The sequence below is a fragment of the Mustela lutreola genome, chromosome 4 (assembly GCF_030435805.1).
Source record: "Mustela lutreola isolate mMusLut2 chromosome 4, mMusLut2.pri, whole genome shotgun sequence".
In the NCBI taxonomy this organism is placed as follows: domain Eukaryota; kingdom Metazoa; phylum Chordata; class Mammalia; order Carnivora; family Mustelidae; genus Mustela; species Mustela lutreola.
Window position 1 is genome coordinate 57,569,412 of NC_081293.1, and position 26,611 is coordinate 57,596,022.

At 42.1% G+C, this 26,611-nt stretch overlaps 1 protein-coding gene across 3 annotated transcripts; it reads left to right on the forward strand.

Annotated features, from left to right (window-relative positions):
- Positions 1 to 2,798: 2,798 nt before the first annotated feature.
- Positions 2,799 to 26,250, forward strand: PBLD (phenazine biosynthesis like protein domain containing). Of its 3 annotated transcripts, none has more exons than XM_059170108.1 (9): positions 2,799 to 2,934; positions 14,911 to 15,010; positions 15,384 to 15,482; positions 18,352 to 18,461; positions 18,549 to 18,578; positions 20,913 to 21,043; positions 21,309 to 21,487; positions 23,987 to 24,049; positions 25,097 to 26,250. In XM_059170108.1, the coding sequence occupies exons 1-9, from the start codon at positions 2,851 to 2,853 to the stop codon at positions 25,207 to 25,209; spliced, it is 909 nt and encodes a 302-aa protein (XP_059026091.1). In that variant the 5' UTR covers positions 2,799 to 2,850; the 3' UTR covers positions 25,210 to 26,250. The 3 variants fall into 3 exon arrangements, with proteins under 3 accessions (XP_059026091.1, XP_059026092.1, XP_059026093.1); XM_059170109.1 differs by having other exon boundaries at positions 20,955 to 21,043; XM_059170110.1 differs by lacking the exon at positions 23,987 to 24,049.
- Positions 26,251 to 26,611: the final 361 nt, after the last annotated feature.

Consider the following 26,611-nt stretch of genomic DNA (forward strand, 5'->3'; position numbering starts at 1 on the left):
ACAAACACATCAGCTGCAAGAGAAAGGGACCAGGGGTTGGCAGTTGAGGAGACTGCCACATGGAACAACTCCTCAGTCCTATATCTATTAGATATAAGACAACAATCAACAAAGGAGTCAAAAGAGATTATAGATAAGCAAGATATGCCTGATCAAGTAGTATAGGATTTGTGGCTGAGTCAACACATTTAAAGGACCATCTAATTAACTACAGGTGATCTCTGGAGAAGGGAAGATAACAGAAAAAAAGCAGCAGGCGGAGTTCCACCCTGAGTGAGTGGACTTTCCCAGATGCGGGCTTCAAGGAGGTATACCATCCTCTCCCCAAGAGGCCTGTTGCCAGACCATGCTTAAGCATGTCTGGTCAGTCCATCCTTCTGACGGAGGGATACACAGCCACATGCAGAAGAATGAAATTGGACCATTTCCTTACAAAGTAGACTCAAAATGGATGAAGGACTTGAAGGTAAGACTGGAATCCATTAAAATCCTAGAGGAGAACGCAGGCAGCAACCTCTTCGACTTTGGCCACAGCAACTTCTTGCTAGATAGGTCTCCAGAGGAAAGGGAAACAAAGGCAAATATGAACTCTTGAGACTTCACCAAGATAAGCAGCTTTTGCACAGCGAAGGAAATAGTGCACAAAACCAAAAGACAACCCAACAGAATGGGAGACAATATTTGCAAATGACATATCAGATAAAGGGCTAGTATCCAAAATCCATAAAGAACTTCTCAAACTCAACATCCGAAGAATAAAGAATCCAACGGCCAACAGACACATGAAAAAATGCCTAACATCACTCAGCATCAGGGAAATACAAATTGAAACCACAATGAGATACCACCTCACACCAGTCAGAATGGCTAAAATTAATAAGTCAGAAACGACAGATATTGGCAAAGATGCAGAGAAAGGGAACACTCCTACACTATTGGTGGGAATGCAAGCTGGTGTGGTCACTCTGGAAAGCAGTATAGAGGTTCCTCAAAAAGTTGAAAGTAGAGCTACCCTATGACCCTGTGTAGGGGCCTACTTAGCCAGAGCAACTCCATCTCGGTTAAACAGCCATTTTGTTGTTTATGTAGTAAAACTTAAACTGACCCTGCACCCCCCCATCCCAGGGGAACTTACTTAAAAGCAAGTCGGGAAACCAGTAAAATATGGTCAACCAGTCCCTGATAACAGAGCCCAAACAAGGATGGGTCAGGTCAGGTGGAGACATCCAATCAGTAAAGCGCACATACTATCTCCCTAACCACCAAAGAATGTAAGCCCTGCCTTTTGGGCGCCAAACTAGGGCACCAATTCTGACCAGAGTGATAGGCTAGTTCAAACAGCTACTATAGGGTAAATTGTAATTCAATTGACCACCCGTGTGTGACCTAGCATGACGATGCAACTTTCTCTGTGTATTACAATCTCACTGGCCAGGCTCAACCACATGGCCTCTGCTCTATAAAAGCTAGTCTGTGAGGCTGGGGGTGGTCGCTCTCTCCATAAGAGACGGCTCCCGACCAGTTGGTTTGATTCTTGGTGCTGGTGTGAAATAAAGCTTTGCTTGACCTTCGCTTTGTATCAGTCTTGCTCCTTTGATCATGGACCCCATCACCAGCAATCGCACTACTGGGAAAAATACAAATGTAGTGATCCAAAGGGGCACATGCACCCCCAAAGTTTATAGCAGCAATGTCTACAATAGACAAACTGTGGAAAGAACCCAGATATCCATCGACTGTTGAAGGTAAAAAAGTTGTGGTATGTATATACAATGGAATATCATGCAGCCATCAAAAAATGAAATCTTACCATTTGCAATGACGTGGATGGGACTAGAGGGTATTATGCTAAGCAAAATAAGTCAATCAGAGAAAGACAATCATATGATCTCACTTACATGTGGAATTCAAGAAACAAAACAGAGGATCATAGGGGAAGAGAGGAAAAAAATAAAACAAGACAAAATCAGAGAGGGAGACCAACCATAAGAGACTCAATCATAGGAAACAAACTGAGGGTTTCTGTGGGGGAGGAGGCTGAGAAGATAGAGTAACTGGGTGACGGGCATTAAGGAGGGCATGAGATGTTATCAGCACCAGGTGTTATATAAGACTAATGAATCACTGACTTCTACCTCTGAAACTAATACTACACTATATATTATTTAATTGAATTAAAAAAATAAAAATACAGGATGTTACACCGCCCTGGAAGAAGCCCTCCACCCTTTCCCATGTGATAGGTAGATGACAAAAACCTGATTGGGTGACAGGTGCTTGGAAGGTTAAACAGATTAAAACAGAGCCAACAGGCTCCTAAAATCCCTAGACTTAGAAACTCCATTGGCAACCCTCTTAGGTCCCCTCCCTCTTCAGGAGCTCTGTATTATTGCTCAATAAACTTTGCTTTGTTGCCCACCACTCTTCATCTGGTCCACCTCTTCATTCTTCATGTGGCGTGACCAAGATCCACGGGAACCGAAGGAAAAGAAATCTTGCAGCATGTCCCCTCGGACATTTCAAGCACTTCATTAAAAACATAACCTAAGTTAGTTTGGCTATCCTAAAAAATGATATGATTATGTTCTTAAGTATACAGTCAGTATAAATATCAATATGAAATTCCAGTATTTTATTTATTTATTTTTTGAAATTCCAGTATTTTAAAACAAATTCAACTTAGGGACTTAAATATTAGGGGATCACCTATCTTTAAATGCAGGTGTATTGGAGTCATTGCTTGACTTGGGTTGTTGGCTGTTTCTGTATCCGAAGTAAAACATTAACTTACTGAATTTTTGCAACAAGTAGAAGTAGTGCAGGCTACCAGCAATTTTGAGAACAAGAAAAATGAAGCTCCCTGTTTTTGTAGTAGATGCATTTACAGCAAAAGCATTTTGTGGGAATCCTGCTGCTGTTTGCCTCCTAGAAAATGTAAGTACTTGGTTTTCAGGTGCAGTACCTGATTCTAGATTCATATTGAGCCAAATATTTCCTACAAAAAAAAAAAAATTAGACCCACCTGTTTGACTTTGGTTCTTGTTCTCTGTCAAATGATATCAGCAACGTTCATGTCTGAGAGTTGATTTTGACCAAACTAATGAGAGTGCTTGCGCACAGACGCTCTAAGTATGAAAAAAGAAAGATTTATGTAAGGAGGAACTAAAGCCAGTTAAAAAAACCAAAACAAAAACAGAGGACTCTTTGTTAGCCATCAGGTTTTCATTGAGTGAGCACCAAATGTGAAGGTGAATGAAATTAGGTGAGTTTTATGTGACTGGACATAGCTGATATTATATTTAACATAAAAATTTTAGCTGAGTATCTTTAACCTTACCTATTTCAGACAATTAGAAATTCTTTTCAGGACCAAGCAAAAAACATTTTGCAAGGAATTAAGTTATTAAGTAGAAGGAAGTACTTAAGCTCTAATACAGGGAGAATTCTGTTTCCTGAAAGTCTCATTTTAAAAATGGCTTTTGAGGGGCACCTGAGTGGCTCAGCTGGTTAAGTGTCTGACTCTTGATCTCAGCTCAGGTCTTGATCTCAGGGTCATGAGTTCAAGCCCTGGTGGGGCTCCATGAAAAAAAAAAAAAGGTTTTTGATTAGGATAAGTATTAACAGAATAGTTAAATATTCATTGACCTTCAGTGCTTTGTGTTTCTACCTGGCTATTAGGAAACAAGTTAAGGAGCTCTTCCACTCACAGAAGTTAGTTCAAGAGTAGATTATCTGAGAGTTATTCCAGAAACACAGTAAGCAATTGATGATTTTAAGTAAGTTTTACTAATTTGGGCAAAGTATGTGTTGGGGACTTCAAGTGGAGTGAATGTCAACCTGCACATGAAAATCACCTAAGGTGGGGCGCCTGGGTGGCTCAGTGAGTTAAGGCCTCTGACTTCGGCTCAGGTCATGGTTCCAGGGTCCCAGGGTCCTGGGATCGAGCCCCCATATCCGCTCTCTGCCCAGCAGGGAGCCTGCTTCCTCCTCTTTCTCTCTCTGCCTGCCTCTCTGCCCAACTGTGATCTCTATCTGTCAAGTAAATAAATAGAATCTTTAAAAAGAAAAAAAAAAATCACCCAAGGAGGTGGCTCATTTGTTAAGCCTCTGTCTTTGGCTCAGGTCATAACCCCAGGGTCCTGGAATTGAACCCCGCATTGGGCTCCCTGCTCGGTGGGAAGCCTGCTTCTCCCTCTCCCACTCCTCCTGCTTGTGTTCCTTCTCTCTCTGTGTCTCTCTCTGTCAAATAAATAAATAAAATCTTAAAAAAAAAAAAAAAGAAAGAAAGAAAATCACCCAAGGAGCTTTCAAATTCCTACGCCAGAATCTCTGGAGGTAGGACCCAGGCAGCACTGTTTTTTAGTTCCCCAAGTGATTGCAGTGTGCTCTCAAGATGACGAATGCCTGGGGTTTTACTGAGATGGGTGAGTATTGTTGGTTGAGTCCTTGTACACTTATTTTGTCCCTCCAGCAGAGCAGCAAAATGATGATGAAGAGTCCTCATCTCACTTTAAGAATACATTCATTATGCGACTTTGCAGCTGGCATTTTCCTACCCTAAAATGCGGAAAGTAATAAAGTTAATAGGTTTTATCAAGTAACACAAGAGCTTGGGAGGATTAGTGAGAGAATGATTAACAAGCAGATTTTAAATCGTGAACGTTCTTTAGAAACAAGCTGGCAAACAACTTCATGTCAAGGAATTGTGGAAGTGACTGAAATTGCTTGTCAAGAGTCTTAGTATCTTTGTTGCATGTCTCCATGTAGTATTCTTGAAGAGTTCTGAAAATAGCTTCAAGGGATTTACATACTCAGTTTTCACCAGATGACAAGAATTAGCATCATTCTTCAACTTATTCCTCTTACTTCCAGTACACTCACTGCACACCAGAGCCTTTTTCTCCTCTCTTCAAATATATTTTATACGTTATTTATGTATTTGGAAAAGCTAGGATGCAAAAATTTAAGCAAAGAACTTAGCATAGTTCAATGTGATCTGCCTCAGTAAGAATGGAAAAAAGAAAAAGAAAATAAGGAAGTCCATGACTCAGGGCTGCTCTCTAAAAAGTATTCCAATTCACTTCCGGGCTTTGCATCTATGATACCAGGCTAATTTGGTGGCCTGTCAGGGACAACTGAATAGATAATCAAAAGAATAATTTGCTAGTTTTAGATTCTGTGGATGGGAGAATCCTGTTCTCCTGGAGGCGAATTTGGCACTTTCCCTAATTCGTAATCAATAAAAATTCTAGTGGAAGCATAAACTCGTGGTTTATGCCCTTAGATTCTTTGACCCATGGCTGGACACACTTAGAGAGAACACAAGTAAACTCAGGAAAATATCAGAGACTAAACCTTATAATGTGCTAAACCTTATAATGTTGCCCACAGTTCAGCAGGCGTTAGCCCATCATTACCGTACTCTACAAATATTTATCGACTTCTACCACAAACCACACTTTGGGGTAGGGATAGGAAGTACAAAGATTAGTAAATTGGCCTGCCCCTGAGGTGCTCAGAGTCTAGTGAAAGAAAAAGACATGTAAATCCAGTCATTATCAAATAGTTAACCACAGAGGCTAAAAGATCTAATGGACATCTAGGTTCTTTCCATAGTTTGGTTATTGTGGACATTGCTGCTATAAACATTTGAGTGCACATATCCCTAGATGTCCATCAACAGATGAGTGGATAAAGAAGATGTGGGGTATATATACAATGGAAAACTATGCAGCCATCAAAAGAAATGAAATCTTGCCATTTGAAACGACGTGGATGGAACTAGAGGGTATTATGCTAAGCGAAATAAGTCAATCAGAGAAAGACAATTATCATATGATCTCTCTGATATGAGGAATTTGAGAGGTAGGATACGGGAGTTGTGGGGGGTTAGGGAAGGAAACAATGAAACAAGATGGGATCGGGAGGGAGACAAATCGTAAGAGACTCTTAATCTCACAAAACAAACAGGGTGGCTGGGGGGGGTGGAGGGTAGGAATAGGGTGGCTGGGTTATGGACATTGGGGAGGGTATGGTGAGAGCTGTGAAATGTGTAAGCTTGATGATTTACAGACCTGTACCCCTGGGGCAAATAATTCATTATATGTTAGTAAATAAAATAAATACATTAATTAAAAAATAAATTTTAAAAAGATCTAATGGAACCAGGTACAATAGGGACTCAGAGAACAGAACAGTGTTGGATTTTACAAAGGAGAAACTACTTCAGATTTTAAGTTAAGAGCTTCAAAGAAGTATTCTTTTTTTGTTTTGTTTTGTTTCAAATTATTAAAAAATTTGACTGAGTTGAGACTAATCACCAAAAAACAAACAAACAAACAAACAAACCCCAAAACAAAAACAACAACAACAAAACTTGATGGGCAGACTAAAGACAAGGCAATTGCACTTTGAACTGTTTGAATACTTGCAAAAAAGACCTTCCTACTTCTTCTCCTTCTTCTTTGACAAAAAGACTTCCGGAAGGAAAGGAAAAGAAAGGAAAAAATTCTGGGTGGCAATATTCCAAGAGCTTCTAGAATATTCTAAAGTTTGTTTTGTTTTCTTTCCTAGACAAGTCCATTTTTAAAATTTTCACATGAGTAACTCATAACACCGTACATTAGCTGAAAATAAAAACAGATTAAGAGCTAAATGGAACATGGAACAGATATTTGAAAAAAATATTTAAAACCTTATAAAATTGATAGTGTCCTCAAGTGCCTGACAATCAATCTGACAATAAAGATCACGTCATGGCATGGAAAGTGTATAGAAACAATGTTGTTTTTTTTTTTTTTTAAGATTTTATTTATTTATTTGACAGAGAGAGATCACAAGTAGGCAGAGAGGCAGGCAGAGAGAGAGGAGGAAGCAGGCTCCTTGCTGAGCAGAGAGCCCGATGCGGGCCTTGATCCCAGGACCCTGAGATCATGACCTGAGCCGAAGGCAGTGGCTTAACCCACTGAGCCACCCAGGGGCCCAGAAACAATGTTTTTTTTTTTTTTTTTTTTTGTCATAGAGAGAGAAGCGAGAGCAAGTACAGGCAGACAGAGTGGCAGGCAGAGGCAGAGAGAGAAGCAGGCTCCCTGCCAAGCAAGGAGCCCAATGTGGACGCTGGGATCATGACCTGAGCTGAAGGCAGCCGCTTAACCAACTGAGCCACCCAGGCGTCCCAACAATGTTTTTAAAAAGATTTTTTTAGGAGTGGCTCAGTCTTTAAGCATCTGACCTTTGGCTCAGGTCATGGTCCTGGGATCCTGGGATTGAGCCTCCACATCAGGCTCCCTGCTGGGTGGGAAGCCTACTTTCCCTCTCCCACTCCCCTTGCTTGTGTTCCCTCTCTTGCTGTCTCTCTCTCTGTCAAATAAATAAATAAAATCTTAAAAAAAAAAAAAAAGATTTTTTAGGGGAGGAGGGGCAGTGGGGGAAAGAGAGAGAATCTGGCTCCATGCCCAGCACAGAGCCCAATGCAGGGCTCGATCTCACAATCCTGAGATCATGACCTGAGCTGAAATCAAGAGATGGATGCTTAACCAACTGAGCCAACTGGGTGCTCCTAGGAACAACATTTAAAACAAAAACATTTTATTTATTTGAGAGAGAGAGAGAAAGCAGGAGGGAGAGGGAGAGAAGATCTGAAAGCAAATACCACACTGAGCAAGAGCCTGATGTGGGGCTCTGTCTCACAATTGTGAGATCATGACCTGAGTGGATATCAAGAGCTGGATGCTCAATCAACTGAGTCACAAGGCATCCCTAGAAACAAAATTTTAAAGAATGAAATAGATATATTACTTTGACAGCTGTGTAGAAACTACAGGAACTCATGACTAACTACTTGAATAGGTCAGAGGGCTGGGGTAGTGCTAAGGGGTGATAGGTTGTTTATAATTCTGTCAATCAGCTTTATTTTTTTATTTTTATTTTTTAAAAGATTTTATTTATTTATCTGAGAGAGAGAGAGAGAGAGAGAGAGAACACAAGCAGGGGGAGGGGCAGAGGGAGAAGCAGGTTCCCTGGTGAGCAGGGAGCCTGATGTGGGGCTCAATCCTGGGACTCTGGGATCATGACCTGAGCTGAAGGCAAACACCCAACGACTGAGCCACCCAGGTACCCCAACCAGCTTCAATCAGTGAAAATAACATAACAATGGGGGTAGAGAGCCCATATTTTATTCTTCATATTCTTTTTTTTTTTTTTAAGATTATTTATTTGACAGACAGAGATAGAGATCACAGAGAAGCAGGCAGAGAGAAAGGAGGAAGCAGGCTCCCCGGAGCAGAGAGCCTGATGTAGGGCTCGATGCCAGGACCCTGCAATCATGACCTGAGCTGAAGGCAGAGGCTTTAATCCCTTGAGCCACCCAGGTGCCCCTATTCTTCATATTCTAACAAATCCTCAAGTTGTTTTGTTTTGCTGTTCTTGCTGCTGTGTGTACGTGTTTATGTATATGTAGGTGTATGTGTAGGGTGGGGTTTCTCAACAGCGGCAGTGTTGATATTCTGGACTGGGTAGTTCTTTGCTGTGTGAGGCTGTCATGGGCAATGTTGGTAACCGTGGGCTCTGTCCACTAGATGTCAGCAGTCTTCCCTTCTCCCCCTGTTATGAAAATGAAAAACCGCCCCCAGTTGAGAACCACTGTGTCAGAGGATCTTTCCTAAAGATTGTATGTATGTATGTATGTATGTATGTATGTATTTAGCATGAGCAAGGCAAGAGGCAGAGGGAGAGAGAGAATCTTCAAGCAGACTCAGTACTGGGTGTGAAACCTGATGAGTGGCTTGATCCCAGGACCTGAGATCATGACCTGACCGGAAACCAAGGGTTGGACGCTTAACCAACTGAGCCACTCAGGCACCCCTCAGGGGATCCTTTCCAAACACCAGTTTATTCTTGGGTTTTCCTGTTACAATTATCCATAAATAACAACTTTGCTGTGTGCCTAGTGTATGCATTTATTCCAATTCAGCTGGCATTTACTGACCATGTGCCATGTGCTGGACACTACGCCAGGATAAAATATAATATTCACATCTATGCATTTTTATTCTTTGAAACACTAACCCAATCATTTCCAGAGACAGCAAGGAGGACTGGCTTTGCAGTTTTAGAGGAATGCCTAGTTTTAGTTTCTAAACTACTTGCTGTTCCAGTTTTCCTGGTTAAATTTAGAGGGTAACAAAAGCCTTTTTCAAAAAAAAAAAAAAAAAAGCTTCTTTGCAGCTTGGTGTGTTATGTATTTAAGGAAGAATGAGTATATAGAAGTACTGTGTTTAGTTTGTGCTTTAACTCATTTGGGAAAGCTTATGATACAATGGCCATTTCCAAACTTGGTGCCCTTCCTCAGTGGATCATTGGCTCTGTATGCCTACACTGAATCAGAGGCTTCTGCGGTTTCTAGGGGGTTCCAAAGTCATATCTCATTTTTATCCCCAGAAAAGGCATGTGAAGAGTGCAGAGATTTTTCCAGGGCATTGAAATATTTTCTCTTGTCTAGTATTTGAGGGAAAAGAGCAATGCAAGGGAGGAGGAGATTTTGATGTAGGAATTTCTGCTTCACTGGCTTCTAGAACATAACCCTCAGGTTTGGGAGTATTAACTTCAGGTAAGTTCAGCCAGATACTGTGCTAAATTGATTTTTATTTGTTATCTCATTTTACCTTTACATCTACTCTAAGAGAAGGTCTTTTTTTTTTTTTTTTTTTTTTTTTTTTAGACTAAGCTCCACACCCAGCGTGGAGCCCAATGCAGAGCTAGAACTCATGACCCTGAGATTAAGAGTCAGGTGCTCAATGGACTAAGCCATTCAGGCACCCCTAAGATTAGGTCTTATTATTATCATCACCCCCATTTTATGGATGAGAAGACAGAGGCAGAGGAGGGTTAAGTAATTACCCAAGTGGCTGACCTGATCCTACCACAGGTCTGCGTGACTGCAGATCCTGAGCTTTTAACCTAGTCTGCTTACTACCAGACTAGCTGTCCTCCCCTTTTAATCTCCCATGGCACCCCTTATTTCCCAGTTGGTAGCATGCATTGCTCTTGTTGTAATTCATTCAATGCCTGTCTTCCTCACTAGATTGCACATTCTTTGACATCTTAACCTATTCTAACTTACTCCATGACACATGGCTTAACACATGAGAGGCACTAAATAGCTATCTTTTGAGCAAAAGCAAATCTGTTAATTGAATTATAGCAAGATCTCTATCTTAGGAGTTCTAGCTGATTAACAACTACTCATCTTTTATTTATTGGTGAGTTGGGCTGGGCGGGATGTGCAAAGAGAGTATGAGCTTTGGGTTCTATGATGGGGCTGGAGATACGAGACACCCAGAAGAATTGTCAGGAACAACTGAAGACAGCCTACAGTTTAAGTGCTGCATTGTACAGACATCACTTCAAAATAGGAAATCCAAGTGCTTCAGAAGGAATCTTCCCTTTCTTCCAGGATCATTTAGAACTTTCCATACCAAGTGCTTTTCCTCTGCTGGGATCTACCTACAGAAGAGGGACAAATGAACAAGGAAAGATAACAGGACAGTCATGTTTAGGCTGTCATATTTCCAAGCAGCCACAAGATGGGAGTATTTTAAAACTTTGCTCTGATTTTTTGATCATTAATGTTTGTGGGCCTTATGGTGATGAAACCTCAGTGTCCCTCGGCAGCACACCGAAACTCAGAAAAACAAACATGGCTCTGTCTTTGCTGTCAGAAATTTGATTCATGAGATTGCCAAAGGGAAATGGATATTAAAGCAAGACGAAAAAATTATTGGAATAAAAATTCCGTTTTTTTGCATGAACACAGTCTCCTGTTTCTCCAGCTCCCAAAGTTGAAGCAACTTTAGTCTTCTGATGATTCACTATTATCTTGACCTTTGGTTCCAGTGTAGAAATTTGGCTGCCTGTCATGCATATCGAGGACAGCTACTATCAAACTTTCTGCAGCGTCTCTGGTCCCTCAGGCAAATAGCAAGTGAATTTTAGGTGTCCTGGGGCAGAAAATACAGTTACAGAAATTCAAACTGTAATTGGTACAATACGCCAAGGTAGAGAGGACAGAAGAGTTGATGGTCAGTGAAGTGTGTATGCTAGCTGATGTGCCAAAAAGCCCATTTGCAAAGAAATCCATTAACAATAGACAGTGAGCTTGGCTATAATGTGGGATGCTTTAACGCTTTTTGAGACTCTTGTCCTAAAGGTGGAGGGAAACAAAAGACAAGAAGAGGAAGGACGAGGTTAGGGCGTGTGGCCAGATCAGAGGAAGGCCTGGCAGGCACTGCAGGTTCTCCCAGCCACGGCAGCAAATCCAGAAAGACCAACACAAGCTTTTGTTTATCACCCCTTCCATCCCCACCGAGGCCTATGATTGCACACTCTGCAGTAGGGACTTAGTTGGCTCCCAGTTTCTCTCAGGGGTCGTTAGCCCAGGCACGTGGACCAGTTTCCACACAGAAAATTCAATGAGCCAGGGGGAGTGCTGCTGAACATCGTTGTCTTGTTGGCTGGGATGCCCAGCAGACCCAGCCCATCTACTCAGCGGGGAAGACTCACTCCCCAGGCCCCAGGCGTGACAGGTGTTTATGCCACTTCATTCCCACCATCCTGGTTCTCCTTACCTCGGCTCACAGAACCTTAGAGTGTCAAAGATTTAACAGAAGGAGAACAGAAGCGAGGTCAAGTGACTTTCCCAAGAAGCATCCCCAACACAAAACTCTTTGCCCATATTTTCCTGTCCAACTCACCCAAATATGCTCTTTTTCTAAGTCTACATCTAAAGTCCTAGAGTGTGTGTGTGTGTGTGTGTTTAAGATTTTATTTATTTATTTGACAGAGAGAGACAGCGTGAGAGGGAACACAAGCAGGGGAACTAAGGGAGGGAAAGCAGGCTTCCCGACGAGCAGGGAGCCCAATGCAGGGCTCTGAATGCGGGGCTCAATCCCAGGACCCTGAGATCATGACCTGAGCCGAAGGCAGACACTTAACAACTGAGCCTCTCAGGTGCCCCTAAAGTCCTAGAGTATTAATTGTCAAAAATCTATGTGTCTCAATTACACTCTGGTGTTGCTCTCTGTTGCTTTCTGATTCCCTACAAGATGCTAAGCCCCTTGAAAATGGGGTTGTATTGTATCCAAGAGGGCTGCTCAAACTTTAACCACCTAGAAATCTAGTTATAAAAAAAAAAAAAAGGAAATTCTAATTTAGAAGGTGGAGGGGGGTAGCTAAAACTGTATTTCTAACACATTCCCTCGGTAGTGGTGCTGGCCTAGCACAGCATTTGGTAATTGACTGATTGCAGCTTTCCTTTAGAAACGCTGTTGTGGGGGCGCCTGGGTGGCTCAGTGGGATAAGCCGCTGCCTTCGGTTCAGGTCATGATCTCAGGGTCCTGGGATCAAGCCCCACATCGGGCTTTCTGCTCAGCAGGTAGCCTGCTTCCCTTCCTCTCTCTCTGCCCGCCTCTCTGCCTACTTGTGATCTCTCACTGTCAAATAAATAAATAAAATATAAAAAAAAAAAAAAAGAAAGAAACGCTGTTGTGGGGGGGGGTGCCTGGGTGGCTCAGTGGGTTGAGCCGCTGCCTTCGGCTCGGGTCGTGATCTCAGGGTCCTGGAATCGAGTCCCACATCAGGCTCTCCGCTCTGTGGGGAGCCTGCTTCCTCCTCTCTCTCTCTCTGCCTACTTGAGATCTCTGTCTGTCAAATAAATTAAAAAAAAAAAAATCTTTAAAAAAAAAAAAAAAGAAAGAAAGAAACGCTGTGGGAACCCATCTCATCTGATAGACATTGGTTTTCTGGTCTGCAGTGTGCTAAAGGGATAATAATGGTTTGTCTTCGTTATGGGGAGGCAGAGTGGTGTGGCTGCTTAAAGCATGGATTTTGAGCTACTCGAAATAAAAGCTAACATTTTCCAAGTACTTGTGTGTTGGGCACCGTGATGAGCACTTTATTTGCATTATTAGATTTAATCTTTTGAAAGAAAAATGTTAAGTAAAACACAAATCATTGTGTTTGAATTGCAGACAATACATCTCAATTTCTTAAGTCATTTCTCTCTCTCTAGAACCCCACAGCGTCTATAGATTTTGAAGACAGTGCCTCTTTAAGAAAAGCTTAGTAAGTCTGCTAGGATCTTTATATCAGCTGATAGTTTAAAAAATGACATGGGACGCCTGGGTGGCTCAGTTGGTTAAGCAGCTGCCTTTGGCTCAGGTCATGATCCCAGCGTCCTGGGATCAAGTCCCACATCGGGCTCCTTGCTCGGCAGGGAGCCTGCTTCTCCCTCTGCCTCTGCCTGCCATTCTGTCTGCCTGTGCTCACTCTCTCCCACTCTCTCTCTGATAAATAAATAAAATATTAAAAAAAAAATGACTGACTTGTCACAATAACCACCGTTTTGTGCCTTATATGAGTACGTGGAACATATTTCAAAAGAATTTGAATCAACTAAAAGATAATGGGTGCTTAACTTGCCTAAGTCAGTTAAGTGAATTTTGAATTTATCAGTATAAAGTTATAAATCTTATTTCTGGGTTTTGGGGGCTCAAGAATAGCAAATTTGGCCAAAGCAAAAATACATTTGTCTTGAGACTTCTTTAGAATTCAAAATCTAACTAGCGAGTATTTATTGATTAAAAATTTGATTTTCATTCTCTAAAGGAAAACTCATGTTTCTGACCCCCCCTCCTTTTTTTTGAGTTAAGAAGAATGTGTGTGCATGTATATATATGTATTTGTGTGTCTTCACAGGAACTTTTCCACCTAAGTACTGTTGTCCTCATTTTAAAGGTGTGGAACTGAGACACCATGAGATTAAATGACTTGCCCAGTTTTGCACTGCTACTAGGACCTGACCCAGGATATAGTTCACATTATTTTCTTAACCATTTATTTTGAAAAGTTTAGAACTTAAGAAAAAGTTTTGAGAATGGTACAATGAACATCCATATACCTTTCCTCTCGATTCACTGGCTGTTACCATTTACAAAGCCCATTCTTAACCATTCTTCCGTTTATTCGGCATATTGTGACTTAAGGATTTATACAACCTCTCTGTGTTTGATTTCTTTATATGCATGTGGACAAAATATTTACTTTGAGAGTTTTAAAGATGAAGATGAAGTGGGGCGCCTGGCTGGCTCAGTTGGTAGAACATATTACTCTTGATCTTAGAGTCGTGAGTTCAAGCCCCATTTTGAGCATAGAGCTTACACATACAAAACAAGTAAAAATGAAGATGTCGTGAATAATATATTCTTCCAGCAAATGTTTATTGAGCTCCTACCATTCTGGGATGAGTATAAGGTATAAGTAAAAAACAAACAAACAAGATAGAACATTGTATGCCCTCATAAACTCAGATGTTGGGGGACAGACAGTGAAGGGACACAGTGGGTAAATTCAGGTGGTTTAAGCATTGCGAGGAGACAAAGCCTTTAGACAGAGCACCTTGGAAGACTTCCTGGAGGAGGTGAACTCTAGCCTGAGGCCTGACTCATAAAAGGGAGTGAACCCTGTATAGATGGGAGCAGAATGGGCCAGCCTACCCAGAGTGGATACTGAAAATCTTTTTATTCAACAAGAAAGGGAGATTGTGGTGTTTCCTCTGTGGAGATTGTTTAGAAGAGAACATAATCTCTCAGGTAGACTAGATAAAAGACAGGGCTGGCCAGTAGGTTTTTGAGTCTTTCCTAGCTTTGACATCTACAGCTCTTCATAGAGTGCTACAAGCATAGATTTCCAAGAAACAATCTTTATAAAAGTGTCTTGACTTCCTTGGAAATTATTTTCTTTTAGGCAAGTAACTTTTAACATTCACAAGTTGTGTTATTAACTAATGGCAGTTGCTGTCCAAGGAAGTCTGATTTGTATTTTTGGAGTCTCAATAAATTTTTGTTTCCAATTTAGAAACTGGATGAAGACATGCATCAAAAAATTGCAAAAGAAATGAACCTCTCTGAAACCGCTTTTATCCGAAAACTGCACCCCACTGACAACTTTACACAAAGTAAATATGCCTTTTTTTTTTTTTTTAAGCCATTCTTGCACGGTACCAGAAGCTGCTTTTCCAGTGGGGGAATGGTATTGCAGAGAGATGCCCACTAACTATTTGCATGCAGACAGGAAAGAAGGTGGGGAGATTCTGATTTGGTTTTCAGCTCATCCGGGGGAGTAGGTGTGGGGTTATTTGAATGTTTCAGCTCTAGATCTGGCACTGGGGAGCCTTAGGATGCTGGCCTAGACTTTACTCCTCTTTCATAATGCATTTCAGCTATTAATCATGCTAGGGAAATATTTAGAAAAGAATAAGAAAAATGAAATTTTGTAACCCACTTGTATGAGAATGATCTTGTCTCTCTTTGGCTTATCCTCCTTCAAAGGTTCCTGCTTCGGATTAAGGTGGTTTACGCCGGCGAGTGAGGTACCCCTATGCGGCCACGCCACCCTGGCTTCTGCAGCTGTGCTGTTCAACAAAATAAGTAACATGATTTTCTTTTATGAACCTATCACTAAGCAAATAGCAAGTTGTTTTTTGTTTTTTGTTTTTTTTAATTCTCACTCTTTGTGATGAATCAAAGTCACTGGTATCAAGACATTACAGAGTCCTATTCATGCCATTCAGGACGCTGAAACAGATACAGCTTCCCAAAACTCTGGCCTTTCTGATTATGTGCCAGGCCTATTGGAGAGCTCTGGTTGTTGTTCCCTAGAATGTCATTTTGTTTTGAACAGGAGCTGTCTGGTCTCTGACCAGCACAGGAGGGGAGCTTGCAAGACACAATACGTGTCTCACATGATGTGGTATCAGAGAACCATAAGGCACATTTTGCTCCAAGTGTGTCCCCACCCACACTAAGATTCATTTCACAAGAGCTGCTTCTTCTTCTTTTTCTCTTTCTTCTTCTTCTGCTTCTTCTTTTAAAGTAAACTCTATGCTCAACATGGGGTTTGAACACGCGACCCTAGAGTCACATGCTCTGTGGGCCGAACCAGCCAAATGCCCCTCACAGGAGCTTCTTGACTCTGATGTTTAAAGATCCATGAACCGCAGCTAGATACACATCCCTTGTGAAGAGACGATGTTGGACCTCAGTCCTACCAGTTTTCATCTTTGTTACATTTAGTGTAACAAAGATCAGGGCTCTGTGGGAATGAGGCAGAGAAGAGATGCATAGAAATGCCCTAGAAATGGGGATGGAAACAGCCATGAATGGGTGTAGACAACAAACAGAGGCTTAAGTGAGGAAATAAACAGGATGCTATGACAGAGGGTAACAGTGGGGAGAGCAGCATTGGAAAAGGAGGTTCTCTGGCCAGTTACATAGATGGGGAGGGTAGGGGGTGCTGTTACAGAGCCAGTTCCCCTGGGAAGCACACTGCATGCTGGGAGAAGTGCAGGCAGTATTCTTGGAGGTCAATATTGGCAGGGGAGTAAGGGAAAGCAGAATAGAACAGAGGGACATGATGAACTGCAAAGTGGTAGCAACAAAGAAAGGCCTAGGCCAAATCCACAGGGAGAGGTGAAGCTGTGAAGATCCTTCAAGTACTATAGTTCCAAATAGAAACAAAGGTATAGGCCTTTATACCCTCCATTGACCTGCATCCAATGCCCACAGAAGCAGCCTGACTTTGGGGAATGTGACTCACAGAGTGGGACTCAGCTGAGGTGTCAGTCCTCAATACCCCTGGCAGCTGGGGCAGGGCTGTGTGAAGGCGGAGACAATCACGTCTTCAGGCTGCATCTGAGAGCAGCTGCCTCCTTCAATGCATGCGTCGTCTTTCTTTCCTTGCCTCACCTAGTCCTGCCTTCAGAGGGGAAGGTTGAGCTGCTGGACAGCAGCATCCACTTAGAGAAGGGGATCTTCAGGCTGAAGAATATCAAGCCATATGTGCAAAGAATTCGAGTGGGAGGAGGACTATTGGGGCAGAGGCAGCAGCAAATGCAAGGATGTAGTTGGTAAACCTGGAGTGGCTGGAGTTTCGGCGGGGTGGGGGGGACTGGCAGGAGGTAACACGAGGCCATGCTACCATGTAGCCCATTATATGTCTTAACAAGATAATTTTTGTTTCTGTGGATAAGGGACAAAAATGAGAGCAGGAATATACCCTGAAATATTGCTTAGGAACTCAGTCTTGAAAAAGATTTTACTGGGGCGCCTGGGTGGCTCAGTGGGTTAAAGCCTCTGCCTTCGGCTCAGGTCATGATCCCAGAGTCCTGGGATGGAGCCCCTGCATTGGGGTCTCTGCTCAATGGGGAGCCTGCGTCCCCCCCACCTCTGCCTGCCTCTCTGCCTACTTGTGATCTCTGTCTGTCAAATAAAGAAAAAAATCTTGAAAAAGATTTTACTGAAGTTGGATTGCGTGCCTTTTGAAAACCCCACAGTTTTTGGTGTGAGGCAGAGATCTGGAGTAATAGCCTTCAGACTGATGCCCCCATGGAGTGTCTTAAGTTTCGATAAGATAAACTAAGAAAAAAATTCTTTGCAAATAATGATGTCTTCCACCAATTATAATGAGAAAAATTAAACTTTGGGTTTTAAAGTATACATTTTATAGTCAGTGAAAGTTAACCAACCATGCCAAATTTCCTTACCCTTTTAGATACGGTTACATTTTATAGAAATATGAAGGAGGAAAAAAGAATTAGGTCACAGATCTTTGTTTTCACTAAAAATGTCACCCACACTGAGGTAGATAAGTGGGCCAAGTTGTATCAGTAACATGAAGGGCTAGTATATCAGCATTTGTGGCCCAATATTTAAATAAAAAATTTTTGTGTAGCTTGGTTTATTTAGAGTAAACTTGATTTGTTTCTAGTAGCCTGTCATTCATAATTTGTATGTTCAATTCATCATCCCCCCGGTGTATGTTCAATTCATCATCCCCCCGGCATATTTTAGATTAGTATTATTTGTAACAATCTAGTATTGTAGATGGGTACTCAAAAATCTGCTTTAGAAAACACTATTACATCCCTATGAAGTAGGTTTAATTATTACCCCATTTTATTGATGAGGAAATTGAGGCTTAAGGAGGTTAAATAATTTTTTCAAGGACACAGTTAGCATAAAGGAACTGGCATTTGAAGCCTTGCAAGTCCAATCAGATACATTCTTGGTTCTCAAGTGAGAATCTGGTGGGGGCTATCTCTACGCTGGACCCCAGTAACCCAAACCTGAACCTCTCCTTACAGGAAAAGGCAGCACTGCCAGGGAATCTAAGACAATGCAATAGTGATCAAAACAGATGTGCAAATCTATGACAAAGTTTATTTCCCTATTTCTTGTTTTCCTTTCAGAGAGTTTTCTAATTGATAAAGTAAGACTCTTTTTTTTTTTTTTGGTCCAGAAAACGTGAATAACGTTCTAACCTTTGTCACTCTGAGTGGGGAACTGAAGGCCAGAAGAGCAGAGGACAGTATTATCTTGGATCTACCTCTTTATCCTGCCCACCCCCAGGTCAGCTCTTTCTCACTACTGCCATGAGCCTTGTTGACCGACAGCTCATGTACCTTACAATGGTTTTGTCTTTTTTTCCCCATCTAGGACTTCCATGAAGTGGAGGACTTGATAAAGGTTGGTGAAAAGAATTAAACCTAAGCTCTTGTGATTTGGTCATTTGTTGTTTGAACACAAAGATTCAGTACCATTTGGGGGCACCTGGGTGGCTCGGTCAGTTGTGTCTACCTTCGGCTCAGGTCACGATCCCGGAGTCCTGGAATTGAGTCCCGCACCAGACTCCCTGCTCTGTGGGGGAGCCTGCTTCTCCTTCTGCCTCTCTCTCTTTCTCTCTCTCTCTCATAAAAAAATAAACAAAATCTTAAAAAAAAAAATGTTCAGTACCATATGACCCCCAAAGTAGGCCTTCTATTGGTATAAGCAGTCCAGCCTAAGCTTGGATGAAAAGTGAATGGTACATTTGAAGTGTGAATTTTAATGTTGAATCTGTTTGGTGAGAAGCTTGAGCAGTTATCCCTGGATTTCCATTGCCAGCATTACCCTTCATGAAGGAAGGGGGAGGAGAGACTGCTGTGCAGTGGGCTGAGCACAAAGGAAGTGGAAACTGCTGGGCAGGGCAGCCCCGATTTCTGTGGTGAAGGAGGCTGAGGTGAGGGAATGTGATTTGATGGAGGCAGGCAGGAGAGCATGGGCAACTTGACAGAGAAGGCAAGATTCATAGCCTGGCTTCCTCAAGAGGTCTAAGAAGGGGTGTGTCTTCATAACTTTCATAATGATCCTGCTAATGAACATTTTGGGGAGCTTCCCTGGACAGTACCAGGTGCTAAGGTTTTCATATGTACTATCTAACTTAACACAGTCACCAGGTGAGGTTGGCACTACTATCGTTCCATGGAGATTCCAGGGGACTCGAGCAGCCCTACATGCCCCCGTTCTTAGTCTGTAGAGAAGGAAGGGCCCGGTTAGGGCCAGGGCAAGGGCTGCAGTGAGAAAACCAGTTCTCACTAAATGGCCTGTTGTGGGTACCACTGGGGTGTTTCTCAGTGAATGTTCAGTTACAGCATTTATGATCTCTTTAGGGTCTTGCATTATCTATGTTTTCCAAGAGTAGAAGCAAGCATTACAGATTCTGAATTTACACTCAGTCCCATCTATGGCCTGGGGTTTGAAAGACAAGCCAAATTCATAAATGAGCTGCTTTAAGCATGTTGACAAGAAAATGGAGAATATTCACAGTATAGATGTTCATGGCAGAAAGAACTTAACGTGGTGTCTCTAAGCCTCAGGATCAGCATTTGTAAGGTGGGGATGCTAAAGGGTTGTTTCTCCTGAGTATTGTTATTTTGTGTTCCTAGAAATTGGCCATAAGATTCTCCGCCGAGAATCGGACTTTCAGATTGACATCAGAACTCATGCAGAGGAGGGTGAATGCCCCTTGCAGAAGCTAACAGGCCCCAAGAACAGATGGGATCTGGCTGCAAGAGTTTCCATTTTCAGAGGGAGGGAACTTGTTCAGCTGTGGTCACAGGGGCAGACAGCCAAGTCACCACCCAAAGCAGAGGGAGTCTTGGCTTTGGGACCCCGCACATCTCAGTTCCTGAAGAAGGTTCGAGAACCTGAAGCGACCTAATGATAGCCAGACAAGTACTGTGTAATTCTCATCTGCTCTGAGGCTGGCCAGTGGTGGTGCCAAATGACTTGGAGGGGCTTCCCCGCTCAACAGCCCCCTCAGTTCTCCAAGTCAACAGGCAAACAGACAAACAATGTTCTAGGATGTGAGCATGATTATACTCAGTCTCAGGTAAAGTGTGGATGCAGGAATCTTTAGGAAATATTGCTATGTTACTGATATGCAGCCTACCATCAAAATGAAAACACTGGTTGCCAAGCAGAGCAGTGTTTAGATGAGTATGCTAGTCTCCAGTTCCATTCAGACTGCTGACCCTGAGTCCTTGCCTTGTAGAATCTTCTAGCTACTGCTGCTGGGACTCCACATGTATTATTTCATTTAATCCTTGCAGCAATGCTAAGAGGTGGGCCTGGGCCCTCCATTTCTACAGACAGTAGACACTAGTGATTCAGAGCTTTGATTCCAGGGCCCCTCAGATCTGGGTCAAGGCATGTGTGTGTGTGTGTGTGTGTGTGTGTGTGTGTGTGTGTGTGTGTGTGTGTCCCTGTCCCTGGGCCTCTCTAAGTCTTCTTCCTTACTTGTGGGGAAAATGTCCATTTGAAGGATTAGCATGTTGAGGTCCATAGTAATACTTGTGAACAATGCCTTTCTTCAGCTCTCAGAGGGTGAGCTCAACCCCCTTAAAGGTCTTTGGTCTCCAGAAAACTGGCCTTCCCTGGGCAACACCTTGAGTCCTGAAACTGAACTAAAACCCTTGGGATCGGGGACATTGGGTGTGCCTGGCACTCAGAAGATGTTCATGAGAGATGTTCCCCATACAGAAGATCAATGATTTGACCCTGAGGAGTTTTTGGTCTCTGCAGACTGCCATAGGTGATACACGGGTCCAAGACATCCGCTATTCTCCAGATACCCGAAAACTCCTTGTCCGACTCAGTGATACTTACAAGAGGTAAACAAAATTTTTGGCTTCAGCAGCACTTTGGGGAGGGCTGAGAACCCAGATTTATAGCGCTGTCTTTGTCTGGCTGTGCTAGGTCCAGTCAAAGCATGGTTTATGCAGAGACTTGTTCTCAGAGAGGAAAATAATTCTACTTGCTCTCTCATTCCGTCCTGCTGAGCCATTTGGGCAAAAGCTGCACCCTCGCTGGCTTTACAGAGTCTGTGTCGTGGTCTGTGAGATGGGTTTGTCCTAATTCATCCCATTTATGAACCAGGTCATTCCTGGAGAACCTGAAGGTGAACACCCAGGATCTGCCACAAGTGGAAAACACAGGGAAGGTGAAAGGACTCATTCTCACCCTTAAAGGAGAGCCTGGAGGGCAGACCCAAGCATTTGACTTTTACTCCAGATATTTTGCACCGTGGGTTGGTCTGGCTGAAGACCCCGTAACAGGTACTTTTTGATTTGGGTCCTGGGGAGGGTTCAACAGTGGAGAAAGTGCCCCTCACAAGACCTTTCAGGTTGTTTGGGTTTTGAGCTGTTTTTGTTTCCCTTTATGCCCCTGCCCTATTCCTTCCTGAAGTCTCCTGTGAAAACTACAGAACAAAGGAGGCAGTATAGCTGGGTTAAACCTTCACACCCCACAGCCTGGGTTTGCAGCCTCGCTGCCTAACTGTTGACCTTGGGCCAATCTCTTAACTTTTTAAAGTTTCTATTCCCCTTGTTGTGATGAATCACTGAATTCTACTCCTGAAACCAATATTACACTGCATGTTAACTAACTAGAATTTAAATAAAAACTAAAAAAATGTTTCTATTCCCTCTTCTATAAAGTATGAGTAATACTTCATAGGGTTATGTAAAAACAATGCATGGTAAATGCTTAGCACAGTACTTGGCACATGATAAATGCCCCATAACTATTAGCTATTTTAATAATAATGACAGAACTTGTTCCCTGAACTAACACTTCCAGATCTACCATTTGCAAAATTCAGGGGCCAATGTCCTCTATAGTCACAAAGCCTTTTGTTTTTTCCAATGACCACCCTGCATGATCATTGAAACATAAATAAGATTTATTTTCTGAAGGATAAATTCCTGGGTTGTCAGTGGGAAACACAAAGTGGGTGGGATGGGTTTGGGAACATGGTTATTCAAGATCTACCTGCTAGAAGCAGAGGGATGAAATCAAAGATGGGCAAGAAGGGGAAGCTTCCTCTTTTCATCCTCTTAGAAAAGAGTGGGCTGAGCAGAAAAAAGGGGGCGGGGGGGGGATACTTGACGGAGGAGGTTGGTGGATGTGACAATGGCCAGGGCAAAAGGAGGCTGGGAGGAACCTTTGAAGCTCCGGCTCCAAACAGAAGACAGAGGCTGAGACGGTTTCAGGACTTTGACCTAGTTCACTCTCTGAGAAACAAAACACATGAAATTCAAAGCTCAGAAAAGCACTTTTCTTAAAGAGTCGGGAAAATGCCCAATGACATCCAAATAGTACACATTGACCCTTCCCCAAAGAAAAGAAGTTTCTAGTGGATTTACACATGCACAGCTGCTTCACAAAGATTTTAACTGGTACAGAGTCTTTGGGCTATCATGATCAACAATCTCAGCTTGCTTGAGACTGAGGGATTTCTCAGCATCTAGGACCTTTGGTGCTAAAACCAGGATAGTCTTGGGTGAACTGGGATGACTGGTCACCCTAGGTGGACCTCCCTTGATCTTTAGTAAGTTTTCCTGAATAAAACCCATCCTTGTCTCTCCCAAAGACTCTTCTGTCAGCTATTACTTTGAATTTTATTTCTTCATTTTAATATCTATTCACTGATTTAAACAAGGGCACAGTTGAATGAAAAAAAACAAACCCTCACTAAAAGAAAGTTTTTTTGGTACTAAAAGCCTAACAATGTTGGCTTGGTGGAAAATTTAACCTATTGTCAGAGTTCCCAGTATTCCTTGCATATTCATCCTAGGAGGAAGGAGATAATTCCCTTGAAATATTAGAGAAAGATTTAGGTAAGTCCTTGGTCGTCCTACCATGGGCTGACAATGAGCTGATAGGACAAGAATTAAAACCTCCATTTAACTAATTCAAAAGATATATGCACCATTGTGTACCATACATAGCCAAGATGTGGAGGCAACCCAAATGTCCATCAACAGATAAATGGATAAAGAAGATGTGATGTGTGTATATACACATAGCCACACAAACACTAGAATATTATGCAACCATAAAAAAAGAATGAGATTTTTGCGATTTGCGACAACGTGGATGGCCCTAGAGGTATTATGCTAGGTGAAATGTCAGACTGAGGAAGATAAATACATATGATTTCACTCATGTGTGGGATCTAAAAAGCAAAACAAACAAATAAACAAAACCCAGAATCAGACCTATAAATACAGAGAACAAACTGATGATTCCAAGAGGGAAGGGGGTTTAGGGGATGGGTAAGAAAGGTGAAGGGGAGTGGGAAGTGTACCTACAGGCTTCCAGTTATAGAATAAATAAGCCACAGGAATTAAAGGCACAGCATAGGGAATATAGTCAATGATATTGTAATAGCATTGTATGGTGATGAAGGGTAGCTATACTTGTGGTGAGCAAAGCATAACATAGTTTAATCACTCTGTTGTACACTTGAAACTAATGTAACATTGTGTGTCAACTAGACTCAAATGAAAACATAGGAAAAAAGGCCCTGCAGTTTGATTTGGCCTTCAGAAAGTGTAAAACATAGCAGATACACTATTTGGAGAAACTTCTCTATAAATTCTGTGTTTTCCTTTCTATGTCCATTCATAATCCCACATTCTACTGTGGCCATGGCCAACATCATGACCAAGTCATCTAAGGTTTAGTTAGACTGGATAGTTGGTTGTAACTGCTTAAAAATTTACCACAATGTCACCTCTGTTTTTGTATCATAACTTCTCACTTCTTTTAAGGGTCGGCACATGCTGTTCTCAGCAGCTACTGGTCTGAGCAACTGGGGAAGAAAGACATGCATGGTAGGGTGGGTTTTTGGTTTTGGGTTTTTTTTTTTTTTTTCATTTTAAAAAATATTTAAACTTTAGCTAGCATTCCTTCTCATATGTATTATTGATTTGAAGACGTAATTAAATGTCCTATATCACCCATATGAAAACAAAAGATTTACATTCCTTCACTCTGAATCCTCTGTTCAGATCATCTTCCACCCCTGTCCCTCCCAACCCACAGACACACTTCTAATACAGTAAGTGCCCAAGAAATGTTTGTTGCTGTATAACTTTGGCCCAGTGAGGTTGCTTAGACCGTGACACATCGAGATGGGATGATTACCAAAGTTCCTTATTGCCATTGCTAGTCACGGGATTGAATCAAACAAATTGCTTTTGAACCAAGTCCCCTAATGACTTGGGGGAGGGGCAAGAGGAAATAGATTGCAGCCAATGGAGGCCCAATAGTCAAAGTGGGAATCTGACCCTCCAGGAAGGAGGTTTTATGCAGTGGGAGGGTCATGCCTCTGACTCTCATTTGGGGATACCAGGTTGGCCGGTCTTTCTTTGGTGAGCCTAGTTACTCTCCTACACACCAGGAAGGCAGAGGCTGTGCCTCTTGTTTGCCTGACTTGTGTGGCTGCTTGATTAAAGCACAGGGGTGAACAAGCTTTGTTCTTTGTCTTTCAGACCTGGAAAGATGGGGCTCTCTGTGGAGGGCCAAGATCACCTCCCTTTATCTTTTTAGATTTCTATTCCATGCCTCTCCTAGACAGAAGTGGGGAGGAAGCTCTAGGCGGGATGCGTCTGGGACATTACAGGAAGTGACAGAGGAGACTCAGGAAGAGAAGATGTGAGCCTGTGTGTTTTGTGGCTCAAATTGTATTTACGGTCTCTCAGTCCTCAGAAAAACAGGGCAGGCTGGGCAGTGCTATGGACAGAGGAAAGAATACATTCTTTCCATTGAGCTGGGAGGGTTCTGGAGCTTATAAGAAGAGGTCTTTAACTATGCCCTGTGAATTAGAAAGGGTGAAAATGAACAATATTAATTTATGACTTGTTTTATGTTTCCTTTAGCCTTTCAGTGTTCCCGCCGAGGAGGAGAACTGGAGATTTCACTGCGTTCTGATGGACGGGTTGACATTAGGGGAGGCACTGCTGTTGTTTTGGAGGGCACTTTGACAGCCTAGAAATGGTTATGGTTCGGTGCTGTGATTTTTGAATAACAAAGTATTTTCTGCATAAAAAGAAATGTAGGGGCGCCTGGGTGGCTCACTCGTTAAGCCTTGAGTGTCTGCTTTTGGCCTGGGTCACAATCCCAGAGTTCTGGGTTGGAGCAGGGCACAGGGCTCCCTGCTCAGTGGGAAGCCTGCTTCTCCCTCTCCCACTCCCCCTGCTTGTGTTCCCTCTCTGGCTGTCTGTCTGTCTCTCTCTGTCAAATAAATAAAATCTTAAAAAAATAAAATAAAAAGAAATGTAAGCGGCTGCCTTTACCAAATTTGCACAGCTGTTCAGTTCACTCACAGGTTAGAAACAGAAAAACTAAGACATATTAATGGAAGTTTCATCATGCTTCCTAAATACTTAATGGAGTTTTGGCTCTGTCTGTGAGTGTATTTGACATAGAAGTAACCAGTAACAAAGAATAATGTTGTCACCTTCGATTGTGACTACCAATCACAGAATGAAGAGCACGTTTATGAGAAGATCAAACCATTTAAGCTTAGGTGTGAATATCTGATAGCCATTAAAAAGACCCAATAACTATGTGGAAATATTGAAAAAATATCTCATGACATAATATTAAGAAAGGGAATTGGACTACAAATGTTAGCAAAGTTATGTCTATGGAAAATATGAATGTATATGGACAAAAATGGGGCATGGGGATAGAAAGGTGACAGCTGTATATATGTGTGTCTGTGTTGGGGGGTAAAATTGGGAGTCATTTTAATGCACCTAAAAAATTATTTTCCTTATCAGAAAATACTCATGTTCATTAACTAAAAATCAGGACATACCACAGAATAACCAAAAACCCAGAAATTTCAAAAAAGTGTATGTGTATTAGTGTAATACACATTTTATCAGTGATAAAATTAAATACTAAAAGCAGTATAATATCTTTATCTCGATACATAGTTTTGGAGTGATGTCTTAAAAAACATTCTTCTCTTAATCTTAATAAATATTAAGGTTAATAAAATTGGTTCTAACATATTTTCAATTCAGTGAATGTATAATGTTGAATATCTATAACTGACTTTGGGATGGGGACTTTTTCAAGACATTAAGAGGGTTTCAGGTGATCTCATCGATGGCAATTCTCAGCCATCTCAAAAAACTGCAAGCTAATCAGTTAGAAATTCCAGTAGTGTCCCAATTTTTTGTGACCTTACTGCTACCACATTTTCTATTTTTATTTATTTTTGCTAAGGCATGTGACAATGAATTTATTCTAGCAGTAATCTTGTGTTTCTGCTGATTTGCAATGAAGTAAACGATTCACTGGCTTCAGACTTTAGCTTAATGAGTACCCAATGACCTGGTGCATAGCTCACAGCTTCTCCCAACTCATCAGTGGGTCATGAC